We start from the raw sequence: 27,624 nt of genomic DNA, 5'->3' as shown, positions 1-27,624 counted from the left end.
CTTAACACAGATGGGCCTCCTGTCATGTCAATGCTGCTGCTTTAGTGGGGAACAAATAAATTAAATTAATCTGATGCGAAGCATTTTGGGGTCATATCTGAGACAAGAACTACTATCAAGCCGAACTCATAGCTCTCGACTGAAAAACACTCGTGAATGTTAACTCTTTATGTCCTTTTGAAAAGATCTAACATTGTGTTTAGAAAAAGTGGACCATTGCTATAAATACACCTGTGTCTCACATGTCATTTGGCCTCTTAAGGGTTACGTCAAGGGAGATTAAGGTAATGGGCTTTCTTTCACGCAGCCCATGAGCATGTCCTGCCCTGACAGGCCTATTTCATATGCGTGTCTAGGATCATGGACGCCTTTTATGTCACATTGCATATCACTTTGGTATTCCAGTTCATCTCTTTTGGATCGTCAACTTGTTTGTTCGGTTGCTCGTGCACAGATGATATCTTAGGAAGGTAAGTGGCCACTAAAAATATGCTACATTGTAAAGCTCGGTTGTATATTTGCTATGAGTCTGTCCTCTTTTGAATAAGTTACGTGCTACAATAAACATTACTTATAGCATGACTAGTGTGAAATGCCCAAATAAACACTATCCAAAATTTGCGTTTAAGCTAAGTGTACTACACCATTATCTTTGTATAGCACAAATTTTCTTGTCTGTCATTTTAGGTCTTTACTATGTATGGAAACCTCCATGGGAGAAATCCCAGTGGACATCCCACATGATTTCATTAAAATCCGAATTGAAAAATCCCATCTGACTGAGTTACCTCGAGGATCCTTCTCAAAAGTGCCTGCCTTGGAGTTCCTCTGGCTAAATTTTAATGAGATCGCTCTGATGAACATGAAAAGCCTAGAGAGGCTCGCTAACTTGACTGAGCTAAGGCTACAAGGGAACAAGCTGACTTCAGTACCATGGACAGCATTTCAGGATACACCAAAACTCAAGATTTTGGACCTAAAACACAATCACCTGGATGTGCTACCCGAACATGCTCTGAGATATTTACCTGCACTGACCTACTTAGATTTATCCTTCAATCAGCTTAGTGTCATAGCAAAAGAAGTCTTCATTAATTGGCCCCTTTTTCAAATAGCTGAGAAAGCCTGGGCAAAAGAAGGGATGGTGTCAAATGTGGTTTTGGGGCTGCATGATAATCCCTGGTTGTGTGACTGCCGCCTCAAAGGCTTTGTGGAGTTCACCAGGGCAGTCAGCCCTCCCATCATCCTGATGAACTCTTATCTGATGTGTTCAGGTCCAGCTCTCAAAGCTCACAAGTTTTTCCACGAGATTCAGTTAAAATCATGCATGAGGCCAGTGACCTCTGCCCCAGAAACCAACATCACTTTACCTCTGGGAGCAAATGCAACCCTAACATGCTTAGTGAAGGGCAGGCCAGAGCCGACCATTCAGTGGATGTACAGTCTGAAGATTATAAGAGGATTTGTTGGTAAGATTTTTTTTTAATCACTACCATCCATTAAATTGTTGTGAACCTGCTGTTGGAGCACTTAGCGAAGTATATATAGTGAACTCCCAGGCTGCAGTGTTTTGAAAGAGACAATACTTACTGCATAATATCAGAATACCTGAGCATGTCATTACCAGATGAAAAAAATCCTGTGATTTGCTCTGATGCTGTTTTCACCTTGCAGCATCACAGACAAACATCGATGAGGAGACCTTCTCTTCCCAGCTCCTGATCCCCTCTCTTCATCTGGCAGACCGAGGACTCTACACCTGCACGGCCAACAATTTCATTGGCAACTCCTCTGTCAACATTACAGTTAACATCGCCTCTTCTGATTCCTCCCTTCCTCTCCTCCCGCCTGTCCCTATGCTGTCATCTGAGGAGAATGCCTACATTGAAATACACATAGCCAAACAGACAGTTTATGGAATTACCTTAGAGTGGCACGCAGCAACTGAAAATCCTGCAGAAACTTGGTTCACCATCCACTTTGGCAAATATGATTCACCAAAGAAGGAAATGATCTACATTGGCCCGGGCATCAACAGTTACTCGGTCAGTAATCTGCTTCCTGTCACCAAATACGAGGTGTGTGTGACCCTGAAGAACCACCCACCAAGGGAAGGTCAGTGCATTGTGTTTGTAACAGGAAGTGACATTAGTGAGATGGAGCAGAAAGAAAGGTTAATCCACATTATAGTTATTGTGTGCGCAATGGTGCTGGCTGTGCCGGTTGGCATGTATGCCTGCACCACAGAGGCCAGGTTCAGCTGTGTGGACCGGTTTGTGGATCTGTGGAGGATGCACAGAATGCATGATGAAAACCTGCAGGAGGGGGCGAGGCAGGGCACTTTTGACAGCCTGCAGGCAACCAGCGATGAAGCTTTGTGCAAAAGTTCGATGGAAAAGCCAACAAAGAGACGGAGGTCTGAGGATAAGTCCAAAGGAGGAAGTGCAGCTTACCTGTACTAGCATCAAAGTCAAGAACTGCATTCATAATACATTTCTACATGAAGTTTATTTGTAGTTTAAGTTTGTGCCTCTAAATGTATGTGTTACAGTTGAATTACAAAGCTAAGTATACTATTTTCTAAAATACATGCACCATTATTTTTCTGGTTCACACTTTGAAGACTCTTGTGACCATGTAAGTAAAAACATTAAAATAAAACTTTAAAAAAAAAATTGAATTGTACATATATTATGTGGTAAAGTAACACATTTGTTCATGGGGTAAACATGTTTTCCCTTTCAGTGTTGGACTTTTGTTATAATTCCTCTTTTTGACTTTGCTGCTTATATAAACTCAGATGCACACATCCACTTTGAATGTATGTATATTGCAAGCTGTCACCTGAAAATGGAGATGCCTTTCTTCCTTGTTAAATGGAGGGTTTATTTTCTATTTTAGTGTCACTTTGTGAAATAAAAAAAATAATCGTGTGTAATTAAGTTATCATGCAGTACTGCAATATGATGTTGTGGATTGTACGTGTGTTTCTGGCCTGCTTTGATTTACTTTGTCTTGAAAATGTTTTTAATCTTTTTGTGTTTTCTCTTAAGGACTGCAGATTTATTATGACTGAATGAAATGCGTTTGATGTGGATTAAAAAGAAGTCAAAGACAAATGCTGAGACATACTCAGATTTTTTTATCACAATCACTCAGAGGATTTGTTACGTAAGCTGTATTTTCCCATGAATTTATACATACACTGCTAAGCAGATTAAAGTGATTTTCTATCTGAATCCTAGTCAGCAGAACATGATATTTCCATTTAATGCCTCTGAGCTGATTGTGTCCACACGGTGACTGTATTTTCACATGATTTTTACATGTGCATCAGTTACTGCATGTTATAATAATTTTATGTTTTAATAGATAAATAAAACAATTGAAAAAGGCTATTATTTAGATAATATATTAATATATAGTACTTTTTCCAGACATAGTTGTTTCAAGAAGTTAATCACCGAAAGGTGATTAATTGATTAATAAATTGATTTAATATAATATGTACAGCCCAGTTAAAAAGAAAGTGATGTTATATGAAAAGTAGGGACAGTAGTAGTAAAAGACTGGAAAAGTTATGTAATGCTGACTTTTCTTTTTCTTCTTCTTTTTTGTTACCTGTTTCTTTCAGTATAGCAAATTATTCCAAATAAATGTATTTCTAAATAAAAAAAAACAAGGTTAATTCAGCTTTGATCAATTTTAGTGAAGGTTTTGCTTATTTTAGAAGAACAATGGGAACCCTAATGTACGTTCATTATAGCAGCTAGTACTTGTCCAAGCTATAGAAACTTTGTGATTTGTATTTTTTTGGTGGTTGTTAGGTGTCAAAATAACATTATAATATTGGATCTTCATAAGTACCTGCAGGAGCCTAAGATGCCAACTCTTGATCCTGTTGTAGGAGTTGGCTAAAAAAAACAAAGAAAAAGACTGATTTTGTGTATTATGGAAAGATACAATACAATACAATACAATACAACTTTATTTGTATAGCACGTTTAAAAAACCAGAGGTACACCAAAGTGCTTTACAATAAAAACAGGTAAATAAAGACGTGATTAAATAAAAGACTATTTACAAAGTACCACATATGTCATCAGGTTGAGGGCACTAATTATACAGCAATAAAAGGGAATATAAGAACAAAGTTACTAAGAACAGATAAAGCTAAAAGGTAAAGTACATAAATAAAAATTAAACCAAATATAAAATAAGTACACTAACTAGATGGAAAAGCTATGTTGAATAAGTGAGTTTTTAAACGGGATTTAAAAGATAAAATGGAGTCTGACGCACAGATAGCGATGAAGGTTATTCCACAGATTAGGTGCAACCAGGGCAAAAGCACGGTCACCCCTAGATTTAAGTCTAGATCTAAGCTGAGTCAAGAGTAATTGGGCTGAAGACCTGAGGGCTCGCCCAGGGACATATAGACTAAGAAGATCGACAAGATAACGAGGGGCTAAATTATTTATAATTTTAAAGGTGAGCAACAATATTTTAAATTCAATGGAATATTTTATGGGTAGCCAATGCAAATCAATAACAACAGGGGTGATGCTTTCTAGTGCCAGTCAGGAGGCGAGCCGCCGCATTTTGGACAAGCTGGAGTCTGTGAAGGAGAGCGGAGTGAAGACCAAAGGAGAGAGAATTACAGTAATCCAATCTAGAAGTCACAAAAGCATGAATGAGCCTTTCAAGATCTTTATGAGGAACATAGTGCTTAGCCTTAGCAATAAGGCGCAGTTGGTAAAAGCTAGATTTGATTACTGAGGACACTTGTTTGTTAAATTTGAAAGAGCTATCCAGCAGGACACCTAGGTCACTAACTGAGTCAGAGAAAGAAGTGGCAAAGGAACCAAAGGTATCAGCTAATAGGCCCCAAGGGATATGGTTGCCAAACACCACAATTTCCGTTTTCTTATCATTCAGGATAAGGGAATTGCCTGAAAGCCATTCTCTGACTTCTCTCATGCACTCGAGAAAGATTAAGCCTAGGGGGAGCATATATAATGAGAATAACACTGGGCCAAGTACAGAGCCTTGGGGCACACCACAGCATAAGGATGCAGTTGAGGAAGAATAAGTACCCAAGGTAACGGAGAAAGACCTGTTCAAAAGGTATGATTTGAACCAGTTAAGGGCTTCACACCGAATGCCCACAGTGCGTTCTAACCTCGTTAATAAGATATTATGGTCAACCATATCAAAAGCTGAGGACAAATCCAATAAGACTAATACAACAGAATGCCCTGAATCAGTAATTAAGAGAAGATCATTAAGGACTCTCAGCAAAGCTGTTTCGGTGCTGTGGCGTGGTTTAAAACCAGACTGAAATTTATCACAGATGTCATGCGCATCCAGGTAAGCCTGGAGTTGCGAGAGAACTATCTTCTCTAGGATTTTGGAGAGGAAAGGAAGTTTGGATATCGGCCTATAATTAACAAAATCACAATGGTCAAGACACCTTTTTTTGAGAGCAGGTTGCACTATAGCATGTTTAAAAACAGAGGGAACATAGCCAGAAGACAATGATGAGTTCATTAAAAATAGAATACTGGGCCCAATTACATCAAAGCCGTCCTTCACAATGCGAGACGGAAGAGGTTCATATGCAGAACTAGTAATTTTCAGTTGCTTGACAATTTGCTTAAGTGTACAGAGTGACACTGGCTCAAACTGATGAAAAGTAGAAGCACATTCTCCAGTGAAAGCAAGGCTCACGACTGGGGGGAGTGAGGATTTGAGAGATAGAATTTTATCAGTAAAGTATTTTAGAAATTGTTCACATTCCAGACATTCTGGAAAGATTGAGAAAAAACCAAGCCAAGAAAGTCTTGAAAAGGACTTGTACTAGTTGGCTAGAGGCAGAAATCGAGCTGGAAAGGATGTGCAGTAGATTAAGTGAATAAGGTTAGAGATGCAAATATACTAGTGAGTGAAGACATGGTTTTTAGAACATACATGAGGGTAGCAAGACTGTGAGGAAAGGTGCTATTGGAGTAACAGATGGAGGTAGGATTACATCAGGGATCATCCCTGAGCACCTTGTTTGCAGTGGTGATGGACAGGTTGACCGATGAGATCAGGCAGGAGTTTCTGTGGACTGTGATGTTCACAGATGAGACTATGATCTGTAGTGAGAGTAGGGAGCAGGTGCAAGAAAGCCTGGAGAAGTACAGGGTGGGCCATTTATATGGATACACCGTAATAACATGGGAATGTTTGGTGATATTAAAGTCCTGTTTGTGGCACATTAGTATATGTGAGGGGGCAAACTCCTCAAGATGGGTGGTGACCATGGTGGCCATTTAGAAGTCGGCCATCTTGGATACAACTTTTGTTTTTTCAATAGGAAGAGGGCCATGTGACACATCAAACTTATTGGTAATGTCACAAGAAAAACAATGGTGTGCTTGGTTTCAACGTAACTTTATTCTTTCATGAGTTATTTACAAGTTTCTCTTTGTTCACAGCCATTGACATGTCGAAGAGGTTAACACGTGAGGAGCGGATCAAAATTGTGTTGATATCTGGTGAATGCAATAACCGGGTCATTGCAGCAGATTTCAATGCAAGACACCCGACGAGACCACCACAGTTAGCAAACTGCTTGCTAAGTTTCGTGAAACTGGTTCAGTGTTGGATTTGCCAAAATGTGGATGCAAGAAAACTGTCACTAATGAAGAAACATCAGTGGCTGTCCTAGCTTCATTCAGCAAGAACCCACAGCGTAGCACTCGCTGCACGTCACTGGAGAGTGGTTTGGTGTGGTATATAGGGTACAACAATAGTGGGTCCATTCTTCATCAATGGAAACCTCAAGGCCACTGGATATTTGAAATTGCTACATGATGATGTGTTTCCCTCTTTATGCACTGAAGCTGGCACGTTCCCTGAGTTTTTCCAGCAAGATGGTGCACCACCACATTATGGGTGCCAGGTCCGAGCATTCCTAGATGAACAGTTTCCTGGAAAGTGGATTGTTCGTCGTGGGCCAGTTGGATGGCCCCCAAGGTCTCCTGATCTGACCCCCTTAGACTTTTATCTTTGGGGTCATCTGAAGGCGATTGTCTATGGTGTGAAGATACGAGATGTGCAGCACCTGAAACTACGGATACTGGATGCCTGTGCTGGCATTTCTCCTGCGGTGTTGCTATCAGTGGGAGAAGAGGGTTGCATTGACAATCCAACACAATGGGCAGCACATTGAACACATTTTATAAGTGGTCAGAAACTTGTAAATAACTCATGAAAGAATAAAGTTACGTTGAAACCTGGTAGGCTGGTAGAAAGGTAAAGACGCAAGGAATCGAGATAGTGAAGTTGGATGAGTTTAAATACCTGGGATCGGCTATTCAAAGCAATGGACAGTGCACACGAGAGATAAAGAAGACAGTGTAGGCACCATGAAGCCGGTGGAGATGAGTGTCAGGGGTGAATTGTGATAGCAGCAAGAATGAAAGGGAATGTTTACAAGAGGGGTGTGAGACCTGCTATGATGTTTGGTTTGGAGACAGTGACCCTGACAAGAAGACAGGTGGTGAGGCTGAAGATGCTTAGACTTTAGTTGAGAGTGACTAGAACGGACAAGATTAGAAACAAGTCCATCAGAGGGACAGCTCAGGTTGAGCAGTTTGGAGACAAAGTTAGAGAGGCAAGGCTGAGATGATTTGGACATGTGCAGAGGAGGGATACTGGAGATATTGAGCAAAGGTTAGACAGAAGGAACAGAAGAAGACCATAGAGTGGAGGAGAACATACTCATGATTGGCATGTCAGAGAGTGCTAGGGATAGGATGGAGGTAGACAACCTACCATCATAACCCCAATAAGCTCAACAATTAACCCTTGTGTGGTGTTCATATTTTTGTTACTCAGCCAGTGTTCATGGGTCTGGTGGACCCGCTAGAGTTTTGGCTTTCCAAATTAACACTATCAAACAATTTTATGTTAAATTACTCAACAGATGTTTACTTCATCCCAATTACAAGCCATATGAACAGTAAACATGGTTAATTTTTTCCCTTTACCTTTGTTAGATCACATTTATGAATTAATGTGCTTCTCGTTTTTTTTTATTTTTTATTTTTATAAAATGTTATAAAAACATAAATCAGTTATAATCAAGTGGAGTGAGTGGAAAGACAACACATTTACACGTGAAGCAATATGTTTCACAACTAAATGGGATCAGCTGCTCATCAATGGTGACATTAGGCCCAGGGTTGTAAAACAGGGGTAGGTGGTGCACACACTTATCCCACACTGTCCTGATGGCAGCTAGCTTGTCTCTCTGCCGTCGAGCTGGTCTGTCGTCTCGGCTATCAAAACGGATAATCCTGGAAATTTTGTGGAAGTTTTCCAGAGACATTGATGCACGGAAAGGTTCTTGCCGGTTTCTGCATCCCACAGGATTCTGTGGATTCCCCTTTGGACCTGAAAACTCCTGCAAGGATAAGAACCCCAAAGTAGGCCTGCAGATCAATTTGGTCCATCTCCTTCCACCTCTCTCCAAAAACACACCTTCCTTCTAGATTACTGCAATCCAGAATAATTTTCTGGATGTAATCTGGGATGAAAAGCTCAAATGAAGACTTGATGTCCTGCACATGAGTAACTGTCAGCCGTGTTGGCCCTGGCTTATCACAGTAACAGCTCTGCAGGGTGGCTCATTTCTTGGGCAAGAAGACCATTCAATTTCAGTTATTGACATCCATATTTCTTCACTTGCTGTCTGGTGGGCTTGTTCTGGTCCTGGAGCTGGCTGCAGATGGGGTGCTCGTCTTCGTTTTGTTACTAAATGGTGCTCAACCTCATCCTCTTCTTCAAAGTCACTGTCAGACTCTAAATTTTCAGAAATGTGAAATATTCTGAAACCTCTTTGTCAACATCATCATCCGAAGCCACTCTCTCTTCCAAAATCAATTGGATGGCCCTCGCAGCAGATAATCTTTTGCCATCTTGATCAGTTGTGATAAAGAACCACACTGGCAAAGTCTTATTTATAGTATTATGCCCCTAATTTGCAGGTGGGACAGGGTATGAGAAAATAAAATTTGGATCCCTCAAGAAAGAGGGTAAAATGTGTGGAAATGTAAGAGCAGACGGTGTTGATAGTTGAATTTTCAACAATGTTGCAACTTTGTGCGGAGCAGGAGGGGAAGAAAACACCATCAGCAGCACCAGAAAGGAGGAAGACAGAGTGTGGGAACACAGGACCTGCACTTTCAACACTTTTATTAGGCCTGGGTCCAGTGGACCCGAACACCTTGTATGTAATGTAAATGCGTGGGGGGAGGTACAGTATGAGGTCATTGAAAATTAGTTCGGATTCATGTTCTTCACAGAAAATAAGCCAAAGCCAATGAATTTCAGGTTGAAAAAATAATTAATTGTTTAATTTTTCTTTTGAGAAAAACTGAAAACGGGTCTCACAGACCCGAACACCATACAAGGGTTAAAAGAAGGTAAAGACTTCTATGCACTGGTCAAACCCATGGCTACAACTGTACTGGAATTTGGACATGGAAAGGGTGGCCACATGTTACCACTTACTGCTGTAGTATTAGTCATGGTGGTTCATCGATAGCCAGGTTGAGTTCCACCCTCAGCCATGAAAACAGTGACATTTACATTAGAAATTCACAACAACAACAAGAGACTAACAAAGCACAGCTGCTATAACATTGTGATTTACATTACATAACAGACTGACATTAGTCCCACGCTTGTTTGCACTAGTGATCCCTCCCCTTGCATTGCTATGATCTTCATAAGGCAAGATTAACCATAAAAACTCTAAGTACCAAAACATCAAAATTAAGCGCTGTACTTAAGCCAGTCCACTTAAGCCAATGCATTATTTGCAGTGAACTTTTCAACTATGGGGACAGTGTTGCTGTGTAAAAATAATGTATGTATTGTTTTCTTTATTTTAATCAGTGTCTTAGTTTTTGTGTCTTTACCACAACCCCAAAAAACTAAAAAACTACATCAAACCACCAGGACAAAATTGAGCACAGACCAAGATATTTTTGAATATTTATTCAAAATCAAGACAGTACAAAGACAGTACAAATATGTTACTTTGAAATACCAGGCAAGTGTTATTTATATGTAACATATATAGTTTTTCTAAACTTATTTACAATAGTAAGCTAAGATAGAATCAAGAACATCATATTTCTTGCAGTGATGACACTGTATTTGCCTACATTTGAAGGCATTTAAAAGTAACCTGGAAAGTAGCAGTGCAAAGACCCTACATTTTTGACACTACATTTAAATACCCATATGAATTAAGTGTCCAAGCAGCTTATATAAATAGTAATCTGAGCTTAAAAATTTCAAGCATATGACTGATTTTTATCAACAACATCCTTCAAGAGGAGTTAGACGGTCTAATTTTGACTTTGCTGTATTTACTGCATCATGATACAGCTGCGGTTTTGCCATGTTTACAGTGCTGTACAATTAAAATAGATCCACATCCACTTATATAAAAGCATTTTCTACAGTTACTCACTCAACAAAATAAAAGTAAGATGCTCTTACTGTGAAAACCTACAGTGGCACATTTTCATCATACAAAAGAGCAACTTCTCAGCTTTCAATTTCTTGTAATGCTTCTTAATGTTAAAATGATAATCCTCCTCAAGATGGCAGTGTGGTGAATTATCTAGTACTGTACTGCTGACTCAAGCTGTCTCCTGTTTTTATCTAAAGCAGGTCAACTGAGAATACACTGCAGCCCACTTCTATCTTGTCTTAAGACATAATTATGTAAACCACTCTCTTCTTTTGTTTGCTTGTAAATAACATAAAGGTAGGCTCACGTAACCTCATCATCACACAGAACTCGGATGAAGTGAGTTAAGAGCCATCAAAGAAGATATTTGTGCATTAAAGTTAATAATAACCTTGGTTGTTCTCGTGTATTTTCTGCTCAAGCTTCATTTTAAGCTCCGACACTAAAGCAGAGCTGATGTTTCCCTCCTTACGGCGGCTGGACTTAGCCTTCTTGGAGCCTTTGGATGCCAGTGCGCCAGATATTGTTGGGACTGCACGCAGCCTTTCATTGGGCCGCACGTTAGAGGGAGGTGGAGGCGGAAGACAGGGAGCAATGGGAGGTGGAGGCTTCAGCCGGGGGCTACCTGTCTCCTGCTGGAGGCTGCTCTCCGGGTTGGTTATGAGGAACTTTTCTCCAGGGTTGGTGAATTTGATAACAGGTATCTTGAAGGTCCAAGGCTGCTGGTCCCTGGGTCGCCTCTTAATGATGCGGCGTGCTGGCATGATCCTGTTGGACTTTGAGTTGCGCATGTACATAGCCGTAGAGATCAAGACAGTCCCTCCTACCAAAACACTAATGATAAAAGTGACCATGCCTAGAGCTTTTAAAGGATTGTCCCTACTTTTCATTAAAAAGGCTGCCATAGGCCCCTTGAGAGGAGTCTGTAAAAGAGCATAAATAAAACAGTTTGAACCTGAATTCCAAGTATTTGTCAAAAGCATGCAAACATGAAATTGGATGCCAAAGCACTGACAGAGGAGGCCCAAACAACATGTCTATGAACACTCTAGCACTTTCACACTCGCACCCAGACATCCATCTTCTGCCCTACAATACAGGAAAGCTAGCAACTACATATGTCTCTAATGTTTAGGAATGCGTCTGGCAGTGCGATGCATTAGGATTTCTCTTTGACTGACGAGGGCTAAACAATAATAATGACCAGTTCATGGGACCAAAAAAGTTTGTGGAAGTAAAAATAGTAAATAATAAAAAAGACTTTTCTTTCAATGTACACCGGTACTCTTTTACAGACCTAACCCAGCCAGTAAACATTATTTTAATGTTCATGAATGAAAATGAAGGAGAGGCATTGGTTATTTCTCACTTGACTCTGCGGACCACTTTAATGTAGTTACTCTCAGGGTTGATTCTGGACTTTTTCACTGCGTTACAGTACAGGATGGTGGATATGCAGATTGTTAGTAAAACAAGGGACGTGAGAATGCTCAAAAAAATTCCAAAAACAGTCAGCGGACGCTTGCTGAGGCCCATGAAGTATGAAACAACTCGACCTTTTATCTGAAAAGCACGATACACAACACACAAACAGAACCAAAAACATCATGGAGAGTGAAATAATGGATTCAGGATGAAAACACAAAAAGTATTAGAAAAATATGGATCAATGCAAATGAGCAAAAACTTCAAAGGATAATGCTAATGTTTATATCAATATTTCAAAGATCAAAATGAGTGTGAATTTTTCCATCAACAAGTAAAATGTGTAGCCATGACCATATATACTCACTGGCCACATCATTAGTCACACCTTGCCAGCACTAGGTTGGCTTTGGCTCTTTTGCCTTCATAATTGTTGTAATAATCCAAAGCATACATTCAAAAAGGTGCTGGAAACATTCCTCAGAGCTAAGTATTGATTTGATAGCATCACACAGTTACTGCTGATTTGTTGGTGTCAAATCCAAGATGCAAATCTTCTGCTCCACTATATCCCAAAGGTTCTCTATTGAATGACTGTGGAGGTCATGACCAAGAAACCAGTTTGAGATGATTTGAGGTTTGTGACATGGCACATTATCCTGCTGGAAACAGCCATCAGAAGATGGGTACATATTGGCCATAAAGGGATGGACATGCGCAGTAACATTACTCGGATAGGCTGTGGTGTTTAAACAATGCTCACTTGGTACTGAGGGACCCAAAGTATGCCAAAAAATTTCCCCACATGATTACACCACCATCACCACCACCAGCCTGAACTGCTGACAAGGCAGGATGGATTGATGCATTCATGTTGCCCATGCCAAATTCTGACCCACCATCTGGATGCTGCAGCAACAATTGTGACTCATCAGTTTAGGCAACATTTTTGAGTCTCCTCTTGTCTTATTTGGTGAGCCCAAATGATTGGCTGATTAAATATTTGTGTTAACCAGTAAATGAAAAAGTGTAACTAATGAAGTGGCCTTTGACTGTTCAGTGGATCAATCCCAGAATGGTTAAAACTGTTTTTTTGTCCAAATAATTTTTTATGATAAAACTTTGTTCTGAAAGGGAAAGCTACAAATTTAGAGTTAATTGGTTTTAAAACTCTGTAATAATTCATATTTAAAGCCACAAATTAGATTGCATTCAGAACCTGATAGTCCAGTTAGTATTAATGGATTTTTTTTCACTTCTTAGTAGGAAACTTTATTGTTAGTTCTGATCTTTAAATAAACTATAAGAAATTACCAGTGTTATCCTTTAAAGTAGATGAACTTAGTGAAATGTGACTAGCTGAAACAAGGACGCTGATTTAGCAGAAGCATATAGTAGCATGGCAACAGTCCCTATTGACTCATGTTAAAATGCACGTCTACAGCTCAGCTCTGGGACAGGAAGCACTGCAAGCATGCTCCGAGTCGGAACAAGTCTTACCGCCTCTGTGATATCGATGTTGACCACAGCTGTTGTGCTGAAGGACGGAGAGCCTCGGTCCCTGGCTTCGACCACCACAGACCACTTGCAGTCCTTCTGCTTGGTGATGTTCTGTACAATCTCCATAGACTTAATATAAGGCTTCAGCTTGATCTCGCCAGTGTCAGCATTGATGTCAAATGCATTGTCAGGATCTGCGGTCATGATGGAGTATTCAATGACGTTGTTTGGAGACTCCGCATCTTCATCCACGGCCTGTAAAAAGCATCATGCATCAATAGCGTTTAGTTAAAATGTAAACGAATAAATCTTTATTCTTAGGCTGTGATGTTTCTGTAAAATGCATTAGATTTGACATATTGCATGCAATATGTCGTTCTTTAACCTAGCTTTGGCACATATATGCATACATTTTAAGATGAGTCAATTTATCATCCGTATACTTGGCTATGGAATTGTTGTTTCCCTATTAATAATTTTAATTAGTCACACTGATTACTTTATAAGAAGTGTTTTAAACCAGGTATTAATGCAGAATATCCACTACAGGCTTCAGATTTTCCTTAGATTTGAAATCAAATTTTATTTAATTTAGTTACACGTTTCTAGTTAATCCACACAACTGAATACATTTTAAACAGCTGTTTTTTGTAGTCTTTATCAGAAAGGCGCAAATAGTGTTTTTTGTATTTATAGCCATGGAATATTAACAAATTTAGAAAGCTCTACACACCAAAATCTTAGTCTTTTGATGCCAAATTATGCAATCATAACTTTTCTAGAACCAAAGCTCAATACATTGAATGTTTACTGTTATCTAAGCTCCCAAAACATTCAGTTTACAACAAAAAAGCTGAAACTTGGTGAAAGTAGAATCACAGATTAAGCTAAAAGAGACGAGATAGATCAATTTCAAAGCAAAATGTACCTCTATTTTGACAGGCGTGCCAATAATCATCGTCTTCTCCACGAGCACTTCATCAAATTCTGGCGCGTGGTCGTTCATGTCAGTGACTGTGACAAAGACTTCAGCCAAGCTGTACTTCCCCTCTGAATCTTCAGCCTTGACATAAAAGTTGTACTTTGACCTGACCTCTGCATCCAGGCTGGTCCAGGGCTGTGTGGTGATGAGGCCTGATGAAGCGTTAATGGAAAACCTGCAGTTCAGATCACACAGTGCATGAGTCACAACCACAGATGTCCATTTAGCTTCATCTCAACTAACCAGGCGTTTCTAATGCAGGCATCGTAATTCACAGCTCAAGTGACAGATTTTCATTGCTCCCTGTGAATCTCTACATGACTCACACTTTGCTATAAAAAACAACTTTACAGCCATCGTTGGACAGACGTGTTGTACTGTAAGGCTTCAGATGTTAATCCAGTTGATTTAAAAAACGTGTAGGAAAAACAAACTTGTACATTTTTGCTGCTTATGCTTATTTGTTTGGGTGAAAAATCCTGAACCCTGATTTGCAGGGAGAATATGTTTAATGAGTTGCTTCCTTAAAGACAGATCTCCAGCATATGAAATGCATATGTACATCTGTAGAGAAATATTGATTTACACAATAATTGCCAAGTTTTTTTTTTCAATTTTGTTCTTATTGTTATACACTGTTTGTGTTTTCTGAGGATCTGGAACCACAAAGCTTCTAACTATTTTGTCATTTCAAACATTGTGAATGTATATTTGAGATTTTCAGACTTTCCAGAGGTTGTTTTAAAGTGATCACTAATCAGGAGAGCTTGACTATACCCTGTAGGGCTTAATTTTTTTTACCACCTGTTATATTTCTCTAACCTAAAAACACATTCATAACAATTTCAGGGATACAATAAGGAATAAATACTTGCTCGTACACACAGCAGGTTTACTCATTTTAAAGCTTGCCAGGAGCTTTCTGAGTGCCTTCTAGTTCAACATTGGGCATGCAGCCATTTTATTCAGCAGACTTTTCTGTCTTGTTTTTCGCTGTGAAATTTCACAAGTTTTCTTGGAACTGATAACTTTCACACAATTAACTCAGGTTGCAGCCTGCAGACAGGCATAAATTCTCACTTTCCCTTCGCTGTATGTTGCCTTGCTTCTCAAAGCTGCCGTTTCTGTGGCTCCAGCTGTCACATTGCATATTAATTGGCTCTGCCTATGTGAGATGGGCCAGGCTCTCTATTTTTAACCTACCAATCCAATTAGGAGATTAGCCAGCATCTTACAGCCATTTTAGAGCGAGCTGTTTGTGCAGCAGAGGGGCCGATCAAACCAGTTTCCCGCTTACCTCTTTCATCAAAGACACAAAGATGACTCAAGACTAGTGTCCTGCTGGCACTAAACACCCTGAGCCTCTGAGCATTTTTGACTCATACTTTCAAAATAACTTTAGGCTGTGAAATGCATTTTGTGGAAATGCCAGAATTAAAGATCTGATCAGAATGAACCTAAATTGGCAGCAATGAAAGGTTTATACTCACAAATCAGATCCTGATCCATAAATCGTATATTTGACTTCACCCCAAGACCCGGAATCTGGATCGTTTGCCTACAGAGAAAAAAAGGAAGGCGATTATACACCTACATACTCCTACATACCACACATACATACTCATGCTTACACAACAAAATATTAAAAAATTACACTTTAAAAAATTTTAATTACTTATTTGGAAAATGACATCATAATAGTGTATAGATATGTAACTTAAATAAATATGATTACTTTAAGGTGACTGAAAATAATTTATTGTGTCATTTATTTTTACTAAAACCCCCTGTGGACAACTAGATAGAGTCTTAAGCTCATATACAGTGTGTTGCGAGGGGATGTTCAGCAAGCATCGGTCAACATGATTAACCTTGAAGCAAAATTAAGCTTTTTACTTCTCACTGCTTAACTTGGACACATTGCCTGGTTGCAGGGTTTCTACAGTATGATGACAAGCAAGGGACAAATGTGCCAATATATTTTTTAATAATCTCCCTCGATGAGGAGTAACATAGGACATATGCCAGATTGTGACATGGAGATAACAAATTTCATAACCAGGAGTAGCAAACTGAAGCAAGAGAGCGCTAAGCCTGTTTTTGTCTGGCACCAATCTGCTTTTATCTAATGAACTGTGCTGAGCAATATGCATTTAATAGAGGAAAGATGGATTATATAATCACTTTGATCAGGTTAAAGCTGAGTTTAACTGTGATTGACTCACTGTTACAGATGAAACACTGGAGCCTCCAGGAGAGTTCTCAGGGACCCTGGCGATGTAATACTCAGATGTGAATTTAGGGATGTTGTCATTTGTGTCCAGCAGGTTGATCACTATGTCCGCTGTTGCGCTGAACCGTTCGGGAGTGTCAATCTCCACTGCCAGGAGCTGCAGGAAGACACACTCAGAGTGATTAAATTAGTGCTGAAAGCTTTAGTCAACTCATAATTTTTTCAGGCAATTTTTGTTTTTTGTTTTGTGCATTTTATGTTCAATATAGGTATTTGTTGTGCCTGAAAATGAACAAATAAATGAATGAATGAATGAATAATCAATGAGTTCATGGATATACAGATATCTAAAGCCACACTGGCTACTCTGTGAAACTGTAAACCAAGCAAAGAAAATATTTTCAGATTTGATTTATGATTTTTAAAATTAATGTCACTGCAGTCAGTGAAATAAATCAGAGACTTGCTAGGGCGCTCATGTTGTTATTGCTTATCTACAGTCATATTGATAGATGGATTTCTAGCCTGGGTCCTTTACAAAGCACAAATGATTGGAGTAAATTATCTTTGTGGCAGTTTACAAAAGGTGAGCTATGTATTTATGTTGCAACATTCACAAAGTATTAGTATACAGGCAAAGCTTAAGTTAATGAAAATGCAGTTAATTCATGGGCTAAAGCCATTAATCAAAATCATATTTCCTAGTAACCAAAAGAGATTACCCACCCAGTAAAATAACTAACAGGATTATTTCTTCGACACTTGTTAATAATAACGTATTGTAATGTTGTAATATTGCCCATACGGCGCCTCACCTTAAAAGAGAGAGTTGGCCCCTTTTCATAGTCGATGCCGGATGTGTCTTCCACAATGATGGTCACCTGTGCTTCATTCAGGACTGTCTGGGGAACCACACGAAGCACTCGGCTCGGCCCAACTAGCCTCAGTTTAAATTTGGCATTTGCTCCCTAAAAATGTCAGCACAATACAGAAATCCATTACATAAACTCACTGGTTCTTTTAGAACGCTTTTCTACTCTACCTAAGCACTAAAAGCGCTTTATACAACATGTCTTATTCACCCATTCACACAAACACTTTTTTATGCTTAAGTGCTTTCTGACATACATTCATACACACTCACACGCCATTAGATGCAACTTGGGGTTTGCAGTTAGCCCAAGGATTTCGCATGCAGACTGGAGCAACCACCAACTTATTATTAACATTATAACATAACTTGTGCTACCTCCTGAGCTGTTGCCACCACATAAATAAGAGTATAAGAGTGTCATGTAATGCTACATGAGCTATTATAAACAGGTAGAGGAGACTAACCATGGTGGCATAGTGAGTGACATTTTTACTTTCAATACTTTTGCTGGATATTTGCAACTTTGGGGCGGCATTATTGCACAACACGTTTGTTTTCACATATTTAGTTAACTTTGTACGTAATTTCTTTAAATGGATCTGTCAACTGGCTAATATTCTTTAAATTTTAATATTATTGCACCACCTTTGATCACAGTTATTGATTAGTAATAGCACACTGCTGCATGTCCAAGGAATGAATCAGATATTTGCAATTTGGGAATTCATGTACCTGATCAGAGTCGTTGACTGTGATCTTGAAGCCACGGAGGATCTCCCCTGCAGGTGGATGCTCATACATGGTGACTTCAAATTTGTTCTGTGGCCCATTTTCTCCATAAAAGGTTGGGGGATGGTTGTTGAGATCAACCACACGGACAGTCACTGTGGTAACATCATAGTCCTGGAGCTCATTGTTTGGGCCTATCTCAGATGCCTTCAGTTTAAAAAATACACAAGTAAATAAAATTATAGTCAATGAGAGTAAGAAGCACCGGTGAAAAAAGGTTTTCATGGGACTCTATGCAGTCCTGTTAAAAACTATTCCAGAAGCAGAAGAAGAAGCAGCAAGATGATTCTAATCAAATGCATTTATTTAACCGATCATCAGCGAGACCACCTCTGTACGATAACAAGTTTTGGAATTTTGCTGGTCTGGAGCATTCAGGTGTATGTTAACACAATGTAGCAACTTTCCTAGGAGTGGACATCCCAGAAAATACGCCCCAAGGCCGGGCAAAACCTGACAAACATGTTTTAGAAGGTTTGCCAGAGGAAAGTCTCTTCTGTCTAAAAAGAATATAGCAGAACAGCTTAGGTTCGCAAAGTTGTGTCTGAAGAAACTCCAAGACTTCTGGAACAATGTCCCTTGGCTAGACAAGATCAAAGTGAATGTTTGGCCTTAATCCACAACACTACATCTGGTGAAAATCAAACACAGCATATCATCACAAACACCTCATACTGTGAAACACGGTGGTGGAGGGGTCATGATTTGGACTTGTTTTGCAGCCACAGGACTGGGACACCTTGCAATTATTGAGTCAACCATGAACTCCTTTCTATACTTTCTAGAGTCAAATGTGAGCCCAGCTGCCTGACAGACAAAGCTTGGCCAAACTTGGGTCATGGACCACGATGATGATTCTAAGCACAGCAATAAATCTACAACAGAATGGCTGAAAAGGTAAAGAATCAAGGTGCTGTAATGGCCCACTCAAAGGCCAGACCTAAAACTGATTAAGATACTTTGATTGGCACTTAAGAGAGCTGTGCATAAACAAATACCTGCAAACCTCAATGAACTGAAGCAATATTGTAAAGAGTGGACCAAACTTTATCCACAACCATGTGAGAGACTAATAAAGTCGTACAAAGAAAAAAATCTATCCGTTCAACTTATGGCTGCTGAAGGTGGTTTCAAAAGCTACTGCGGTGAAAAGTTTCTTTTAAAAATGAAGATAAGTAGAAAATAACTTGTTACCTTGACTTTGATTTCATACAGCTCATTTTTCAGCAAAGATGGAAAAGTTGTCAGGGTGATGCAACCACTTGTGCTATTTATGTCGAACACACCATCACTACCTGAAAGGTGTTGATAGAAGTTTTGTTTGAAATCTGATCATAATCTAAAAGAAGACACAGTAACACACTTTTGCCTTACAAACAAGCAACTAAATCTTGCACTTTTCTCTTTTTGCTATTGTTCTTACCATTAATAATGGAATAATGTATCGGGTTAGGATTGCCTTGGTCACCATCTTTAGCGTACACTGTGTATATTTCAGAGCCCTAGAAGTAAAAAAGTACATCAACACAATGGAGACAAAAGCAATAACTGAAATCAAATTTAATTCAGTGAATGCGACAAGAACTTACAGGAACAGAGACCTCATAGATGTATCCAAAATATGGTGTTCCTACAAAGTATGGAGGCATGTCTTGGGAATCAATAACATTAATTGTTACTGTGGCTGTGGAAGTCAACACCTGATGCTTCCCCTTGTACTTTCCACCTCCATCCTGTGACAACAACAAGGTAAAAGCAAAGTTACCACATGGCATAATTAGCTAACCCTTTATATTTAATCAAAGACATGGTTAAGTTTATTTTACATTCGGCCATGTTGGGATTATGGGATCTCTGCTACATGTTATCTGTCACAACAGCTTGAAGCCAGCTCACAAAAAACACTAAAAATTTAGTTTAACCAAAAATATACATTTTTTTAGTATTCTAACCTAAATGCTATGTTACTTGCACTTTAAAGAGATGTCTTGCTTGAAAAAGTTAAGAGTTTGTTTTTTCTTAACTTGCTAAAAATCACAAACTGCAGAAAGAACATGCATAAGATTTTAGATACATGTTCATGGTTTAGTATAATTTTAGAAGCAATTATTGTCTGATTTGCCACTTTAGTTCAGTGCATTGAGCTTGTGACCACGTGCCATACAACTGAGATCTGCTGGCCCGGGTTCGAGTTCAACCCAAGGTCCTTTGCTGCATGTCTTCCCCTCTTTCTCTGCCTCTGTTCTCCTGTCCTATCTTCACTGTGTCTATCGACTAAAGTTGAAAAAGGCCAAAAAAACCTAGGAAAAACTTGCACCTTAATAAAAATCAAAAGTTAGGCAATGAAATTCATTTTTAATTGGGAACACTATAATATAATATTTTTTATACATCATAGCTTTACCTTTTTAATAACTGGATTATCTACTAAATGTTACACAGCCAGGTATTTAAGTAGCCAGAGCCGAGGCTACAAAAAATAAACTAGCTTTCACCACCAACTATTATTCACAGTGATAAATTATACTTATTTTTGGGAGCAGGACTTTCAGTGCGTCAGCAGACCAGCAACTTAAAATCTCACCACTTCCCAACAGATTTTTTTTTTAGCTCCCTGTTCCCCTTTTTCACTCTTTGCTTTTCTCTCACCCAAATCAGTGAAGGTAAAACAACTTTTACTCTGAATCTAGTTCTGCAGCAGGTTTTTTTTTTCATATTAAAAGGAAGTTTTCCTCTCAGTCACTGCAATGGGTTGCTCATAGAACATAATTATGTTATGTGTGTATTTAGTATAATGTTGTTTTTGTTTTTGTTGTTGTTGTTGTTGTTGTTGTTGTTTTGTTTTTTTTTACAATATGCAGGATTTGGTTCTATATGAACAAATTGTATCAGAAGGAATGTTATTGATAAACTCCAATAACTAATTTTTAGATTTTATGTAATTTTCTACTTAGAATTAAATAATTTTAAACTGCAATTTCATTTATCTTTTTTAAACCCCATGATTGATGCAATTGCATGTCAAAAATACATGACTTTAAAGTTGAAAATCCTTTACATTTGAGGACAGAAATACCTGCAAACTAAGCTACTTACTGTGTTTACATGTATTAAGACCATTTGATTAAGCAAATAAAGGCACAACCCAAATGTAAAAGTGTCACAGTGACCTCTCACCTTTGCAACTACTGTCACAAAATGCGTTGGTGTGGTCTCAAAGTCCAAAGTCTCACCAGGTTTAACTCTGAGGATCCCACTGTGTCCATCAATGGTGAACTTGGTGAATGGGGAGGTCTGGTAATATAACAGTCACAGTTAATAAAGATAGTAGGAGTGCTTTATTTCGACTTAAATTTAGCAATGAAAACCAATAAAGCTAATTCTGATATGGTACCGATCAATTTTAGCCTGGCTCATTTTAACCTTGGCATTTCAGGGTAGCTTTGTCTCACAATTGACACATGGAGACTAACAACCACTGTGCTGTCAGCTGTTGGCCCAGACCAAACCTAAGCCCCTATTAAGCTTTCAATGCCATGCTCAAATGTAATTGAAATTTAATCCACTAAAGTAACACGATTTCCAGACTGCTCTATGGTATGAGATTAATCTTTCCCTGCATCACTGTCCCATCACTCATATGCCCTTTTCCTCCCTCCATCACGCGCAATGCTCGTGATGTCAGGTCGACCTCTGGTTATCCCTGAGTGTTAGGGTCATACAACGCTAGTTAAAAGTGTTGCTATTTGCTTATTTTGCATTGCAGTCTTGGTAATAAAAAATGTAATTGATTTTTAAATGGATTGCAAAGCAGAAATTGAATCAAACCATAGAAGAGCTTAAAAAAAAAACCTAGAACAAACAGAAAAATTAAGATATGAAAAAAATGAAATGCTAAAATTATGAAAAAAACCCAACTTGTTAACAGTTTTAAATACATTTTGGGCTCTAAGAGGATAAAGGTGTTGGCAGACTTCAGGGAGTATTCCAGGATGTGAGAGTTAAGAGAGCTGAAGATGTAAAGAGGTGTAAAGCTATAAAGAGCCCTCTCTGTGATTAGTACTCTCTTACAATCAACTCAGTATTCATCTGGACGCCATGTGCAACGCGGCTAAAAAAAGCTTTAACTTTAGCCTAGGTTACACTGGGTCACTTTTCAGCGCACGTGCTGCCGTAGAAGCCTAGCTGCTATATTTTGGAGAGTGCTTTTTTCTGACTGATGGCTCAGTAAACATAGATGCAGTAGCCAGAATTAATCAAGTATGATATTTGGATCTTTGTGCATTATATAGTTTCTAATTTGTGATATGTGGCTGGCATTTTTCACCTGAGTTTAAACAAAACTTCTTAAAATTCACAACAGCTTCTTTAACGTGCCTGAATTTTACTGGTGACTTTGTGCATCTTTACTTCAATTCAACTTCAAAAATATTTGCAATTTGGGAGTTACTACTCAAGTTGTTTTGAAGTTGCCATGGTAACAAAAGCACATTACAGTGAGGCTGTGAAGTTACCTGTAGATAATAGGAAACACTTCCTCCTGAGCCCATATCTTTATCCACTGCTTGGACTCTGTAGATGCTACTTCCTGGAGCAGTGTCCTGGGAAAGGAGCAAAAAGTTCAATAATTTTCAAACATTATTGAATTTTGATTATTTAATTAGTTTAACACTTTTATTACATTCAGGAAAAAACACTCTAGAATGCATGCATGTAACTGTATAGTTATTTTATATAATATACCTCTGGAATATCAATAATAAAAGGCAAATTTAGAAATTCAGGTGGCTCGTCATTGGTATCCATGACAAAGACTCTCACTGTCTCAACAACCTGAAACACATGTGAAAAGCAATTACAAATTTCCAAAACAGCTGCTTTTGCTACAGCTTATAAAAAAAATGACATTGTTTGCAGAGAAATAATCTAAATAGCGATCAGAGAAAATGTCATGATGCACAGTTAAATAGATTTTACAGGCTGTCATGGCACTTTTTTGAAGTACTATTTAATCCTAATATTTATGATAGAGTTTCCAGTTAAATTGCAGTATTAAAATGTGACTGTAAACTGAATTGCACTGTAGCTTATAGAGCTTACTTTATTACGGCCATCCGTTATGCTCACGTGCACTGAGATTTCATCTTGTTTCTATGAAAAATAAAGATGTCACATCACTTTGAGCCAAAGTGGGGGTTTTGTTTGTGTGTTTCCAAACCAGGAGTCTTTATTAAAATGCTTACCTCTCTGTCGAGCTCCTGAATTAGAGTCACATTTCCTGACTTTGGGTCCACTCTAAAATATTCTGTAGAGCCCTTTTCAAAAGCAAGACCATATCGTACTGGATCTTCCTCCGGATCTGTGCCATTCAAGACATATATCTGTGTTCCTATGAGAAAAGAACACATACAGGGACAAAACCTTTGAAATGGGGCAGAAACGTGACATGTCTATATGCAGCACTAGTGTAAAAGGCACGTTTGACAGGTTAGGTCAGATGAGCCTCTACCCATAATGTTTTCTTCCCGTAAGACTGTGATGTACGTCACAATCCAAAAGATCTTATAGCGATTAGCTGGAGCCTTAGCACCATGTGAGATCATTTCATACAACACTTAGGCACTTAAAACACACATCTCAAACTACACTAAATGTAAAAACATGCTCAAATTATACCAAACTTAAAAATATTAAATTATAACAATAATAATTTTTTAAAAAAATGTAATTTTACGGGAGCCTTACCAACGGGTGTATCCTCAGAGATGCTGAACAAGGCCATATTTCCATTTGTACTGCTGGGACCATTATCGTAAAAATATGGAGCATAGTCTGATTGCCCTTTGTGATAAAAAAAAAATAAGAAAGAAAAAGACGATTCACATTATTTGAGCAGAAGAGAGATATAAAAGAAAAACAATGACCTAATCTAAAAGGAAGCTGCTCCACACACTGTACAAACCCCACAAATGTCTCTCACCACATCAAATTATTTTTCTCCTTAATTATTATTTTACAGTGAGAAGAGTTGCACTCACTTGCTAACAAGGGCAGGAATTGAAAGCAGGGAGGAGAAAAGAGTTAAATTAGAAATAATAAGGCTGTAGTATTAAGACCCAGACAAAAACGGCATTGCATGTTGAAATTTATGAAGTACAAGCAACATGAAAGTCCACACTAAGACAGACATGCCCTCTCTGTGTTAGAGGATTAACCAGATAAGTGCGAGGCAAGAAGTCTTAACCACACACAACAAAGACAGTAAAAGAAAAGCAGAGCCTTACCCGAGGTGAAGTGAAGCATAAGGAGAAACAGTAAAGCATGTGTTTTCTTTTCTTTCTTCATCCTGGTGGGGAGGTAAGGCTTGGCTGGCTCATGTGGAAGGCTTGGTGGAGGGAAAGCGAGCAGTGAGTGTCGTGCCCTTCTTGAAGCGTCTCAGCAGGCTCAGAAGTAGGAAGAGGCTGGGACAGCGTCTCAGGCACTAATCCAGTGACGCATCCCTTCTCTCTGCACACATCTTCTACCACATTGCTCTCACTCCAAATTCTCCTGGATCATTGAGAGACGAGAGTTCAAGTTTCACACAATATGGTGTGATCATCGCACCTCGCCACACATATGACAGGCGCACACATGAGGCACAGAATCCATGTTTAGTCTGGAAACATTGATAGGAAATGTTTGCAGCTCAGATTTTTGTTTGGTTGTTATTATCAGCGGTTTGTTTTGTCATGTTTTTTTGTGCTGAGACGGGCCACCTGGCAGGTCACTAGGTTTCCTGGGGAAAGTAGACTGCAAGATCTAAAGAAAGCTTATTGGCTGTAAGTGCACGAGTGCAGCTAAGGCTAGTGTTGGTAAATGAGCAGGCAAGGTTGGCAACAGCGGGCAGTTTAGGCCACCTTGGCTATATGTGACTAATGGGCTTGTTAAAACCCTATAAATAAAAAGGAGAGAAGCCAATCACACCATGTGGGCGAACAAAAAACAAAAACAAGAACAAATAAAAAATAAAATAAATAATACAAAATTTAAACTGTAATATGTCCTTCCGGTATGAATTACCAGCAGACAAATCAGGCGAAAGACAAAGCATAATGCTCGATTAAGAAGAGCTGATTTTATGAAAGAAAAAAAAATTGACACTCTGAAGAGCAGAGTGGAAAAATCAAGTATGACGTTTTGAGCTTGCAACCTTGACAACAGTTAAAGAGAGAGTTTTGCACCATTTCATGTCATGTGACTGCACGTTTGCCTGTCATTTGAGCTACCGTGTTAACTGTATTCCAAGGTGTAGAGTGTGCACTTCCTGTATTCACAGGTATAAAAATAGTCCCTGGCTGAACATTTTCATTTAAGGCAGAAAAATGTTAGAGCACAAGCATAGAAACTCAGCATTATTAATTAGATCTCCTACATTCACAATAATAGATGTACAGTAGCATTATATAATTTTTTTAATTATATTTTTCTATTTTAACATTTTGATTAAAGAGCTTGAGGTGGATTAACCAGTAGAAAAACATAAAAAAAATATTCTGATAAGTACCACTGTCAAATACCAAAATAATATAATATGAAAGAAAAGATCAATATGCATATGCCCTATACTGCATTATATTACTGGATCATTATTATTTATAATGAATTAGTTTGTCATTCTAATGTAGCTGAATATGATTTTATTTACTCATTTTGTGCATAGCTTATAATAATACTAATAATACAGCATAGAGGCCTTTTATTAAATAAATGGTAGAATAATTAGTAAATAAAGCTTTAAAATAAATTTGATGGAGTTAAAAATGTGAATCAAACATTCAAACAACTAACATTAAATAAAAGCACTTAAAAATGTCAGTAACTTCGGTAACTTCTGTTAAAGCTGTAACTTCTGTTAAGTAAGTTATCTATCTTATCCGGTGGTGCTGAGTATTGAACAATTCACAGTAGTCTTGTCCAGTGGCTTTTGCAGAGGAGATAACTGGGGAGGGGCTATACCACCCCATGCCACACCCCTGGACATAGCCCCTGCTTAGAGAGCAATAGACCTAACAGATGCCATCCTTAGAGTCATGCTGCTTGCTTGAACAATCATGTTTTTTAAAAACAAAACACTGACAACAGAATAAAAATAGCACTGATGACGCATCAGTTTCTACCGTGTCACGGGTTGAAGTGACAAAACGTCCAGCACAGATTACTGTCATCTGAACTTTTAATCACAAACTGCTTCATGCCTATTTTATGCAGCAACAGCCTTGGAACTCTACCAAATATTGGTCATCAATCTGAAAATGACTGGCAGTCACATATCCCCAGTAATGGCAGGTTTCTGCAAACTGGAGCTTTGTGCAGGCTCATCCATTATTGCCCTCTTTATCCCTCCCATCTGTGGGATTTTTCAATACACAGTATATATGAATCATACGTGTCCTAAACGTGAACATTATGTGAGATTTAAAACCATGCCTGACAGCTGCGTGCGCCACGTGCATGTGCTTTAATGAAACACCTGCATATTTACAGATGTTAGCATCTGTTGCAAGTGCCCTGGTTTGAAGGTTTAATTTTAGATGAACAGCCAGATGGTACACAAGAGGATTACTACACTAAGCCTTTGTCATCTGCTGCAACACGCTGACTGTTTATAGGGAAATACAAGGTGGACTCCCGCTGGTCTCAGTCTGGTCTGAAGTGGGGAGAGCTAAATAAACATAAAAATATTTAAGTTTGAGGTTATTTAGTTGCAATTTTTTTAGACCACAGTTTACACCAATTAAATTTACAAGGTGCCCTAAGCTTGTTTTACAGGTCACTGAACTTTATCGCTCTGACTTACTGGCCAGAGCAGATATTTTTACTGCACCGTCGACACGGCACGTAAGCACAGGTGTTACTAAGAATAGCAGCATTTCATTGTGTACGAGTGCACCTGTGGGCTGTAACAGTAACAGAAACTTCTAGAAAGAATTCAACCACGGTTCTACTATTTATCCCAGTGTTTCTGTAAAATGTAAAACTGAATATCTGATTTTCATTGCACTGGATCCCAAAATTTGCTTTGCTATCTAATAACTTTAGTCAAGTGACAGAACATGTATTTTGGAACCTTAAATAGAAACTATAATCCTACTTAAGAAGAGCAAGTTTTAGAATGGTCTAATCTTAAGGGCTGCAAAATTTGAAACAGTCACACAGCAAAAGATCTATCTGTGCATGTTCATGACTCTCTCCCCCCATATTTTTCATAGCCGCATGAATTTGCATGCTGTCCAAAGGAGGGA

At 38.7% G+C, this 27,624-nt stretch overlaps 2 protein-coding genes across 2 annotated transcripts; one reads left to right on the top strand and one right to left on the bottom strand.

The window, feature by feature from the left end:
* Positions 1 to 280: 280 nt before the first annotated feature.
* On the top strand, positions 281 to 3,396 carry LOC147323509 (leucine-rich repeat, immunoglobulin-like domain and transmembrane domain-containing protein 2). The gene is made up of 3 exons (XM_086303906.1): positions 281 to 470; positions 688 to 1,469; positions 1,675 to 3,396. The coding sequence occupies exons 1-3, from the start codon at positions 361 to 363 to the stop codon at positions 2,460 to 2,462; spliced, it is 1,680 nt and encodes a 559-aa protein (XP_086160032.1). The 5' UTR covers positions 281 to 360; the 3' UTR covers positions 2,463 to 3,396.
* A 6,624-nt stretch (positions 3,397 to 10,020) lies between these two features.
* LOC147323508 (cadherin-related family member 1a) lies at positions 10,021 to 24,802 on the bottom strand. The gene is made up of 17 exons (XM_086303904.1): positions 24,625 to 24,802; positions 24,086 to 24,181; positions 23,584 to 23,729; positions 23,441 to 23,491; positions 23,084 to 23,173; positions 22,855 to 22,941; positions 21,518 to 21,634; positions 19,930 to 20,073; positions 19,764 to 19,842; positions 19,535 to 19,635; positions 18,284 to 18,487; positions 17,493 to 17,645; positions 16,670 to 16,834; positions 15,935 to 16,002; positions 14,391 to 14,619; positions 13,463 to 13,717; positions 10,021 to 11,460 (listed from the first exon to the last, which is right to left on the bottom strand). The coding sequence occupies exons 1-17, from the start codon at positions 24,683 to 24,685 to the stop codon at positions 10,918 to 10,920; spliced, it is 2,589 nt and encodes an 862-aa protein (XP_086160030.1). The 5' UTR covers positions 24,686 to 24,802; the 3' UTR covers positions 10,021 to 10,917.
* Between the last annotated feature and the right edge of the window lie 2,822 nt (positions 24,803 to 27,624).

Source organism: Aulonocara sp. 'chitande type north' Nkhata Bay, linkage group LG8 (genome assembly GCF_057382095.1).
Source record: "Aulonocara sp. 'chitande type north' Nkhata Bay isolate Kocher_YH1m ecotype deep benthic linkage group LG8, A_spYH_male_GT1.1, whole genome shotgun sequence".
Lineage (NCBI taxonomy): Eukaryota > Metazoa > Chordata > Actinopteri > Cichliformes > Cichlidae > Aulonocara > Aulonocara sp. 'chitande type north' Nkhata Bay.
This window is presented reverse-complemented; position numbering and strand designations above follow the sequence as displayed.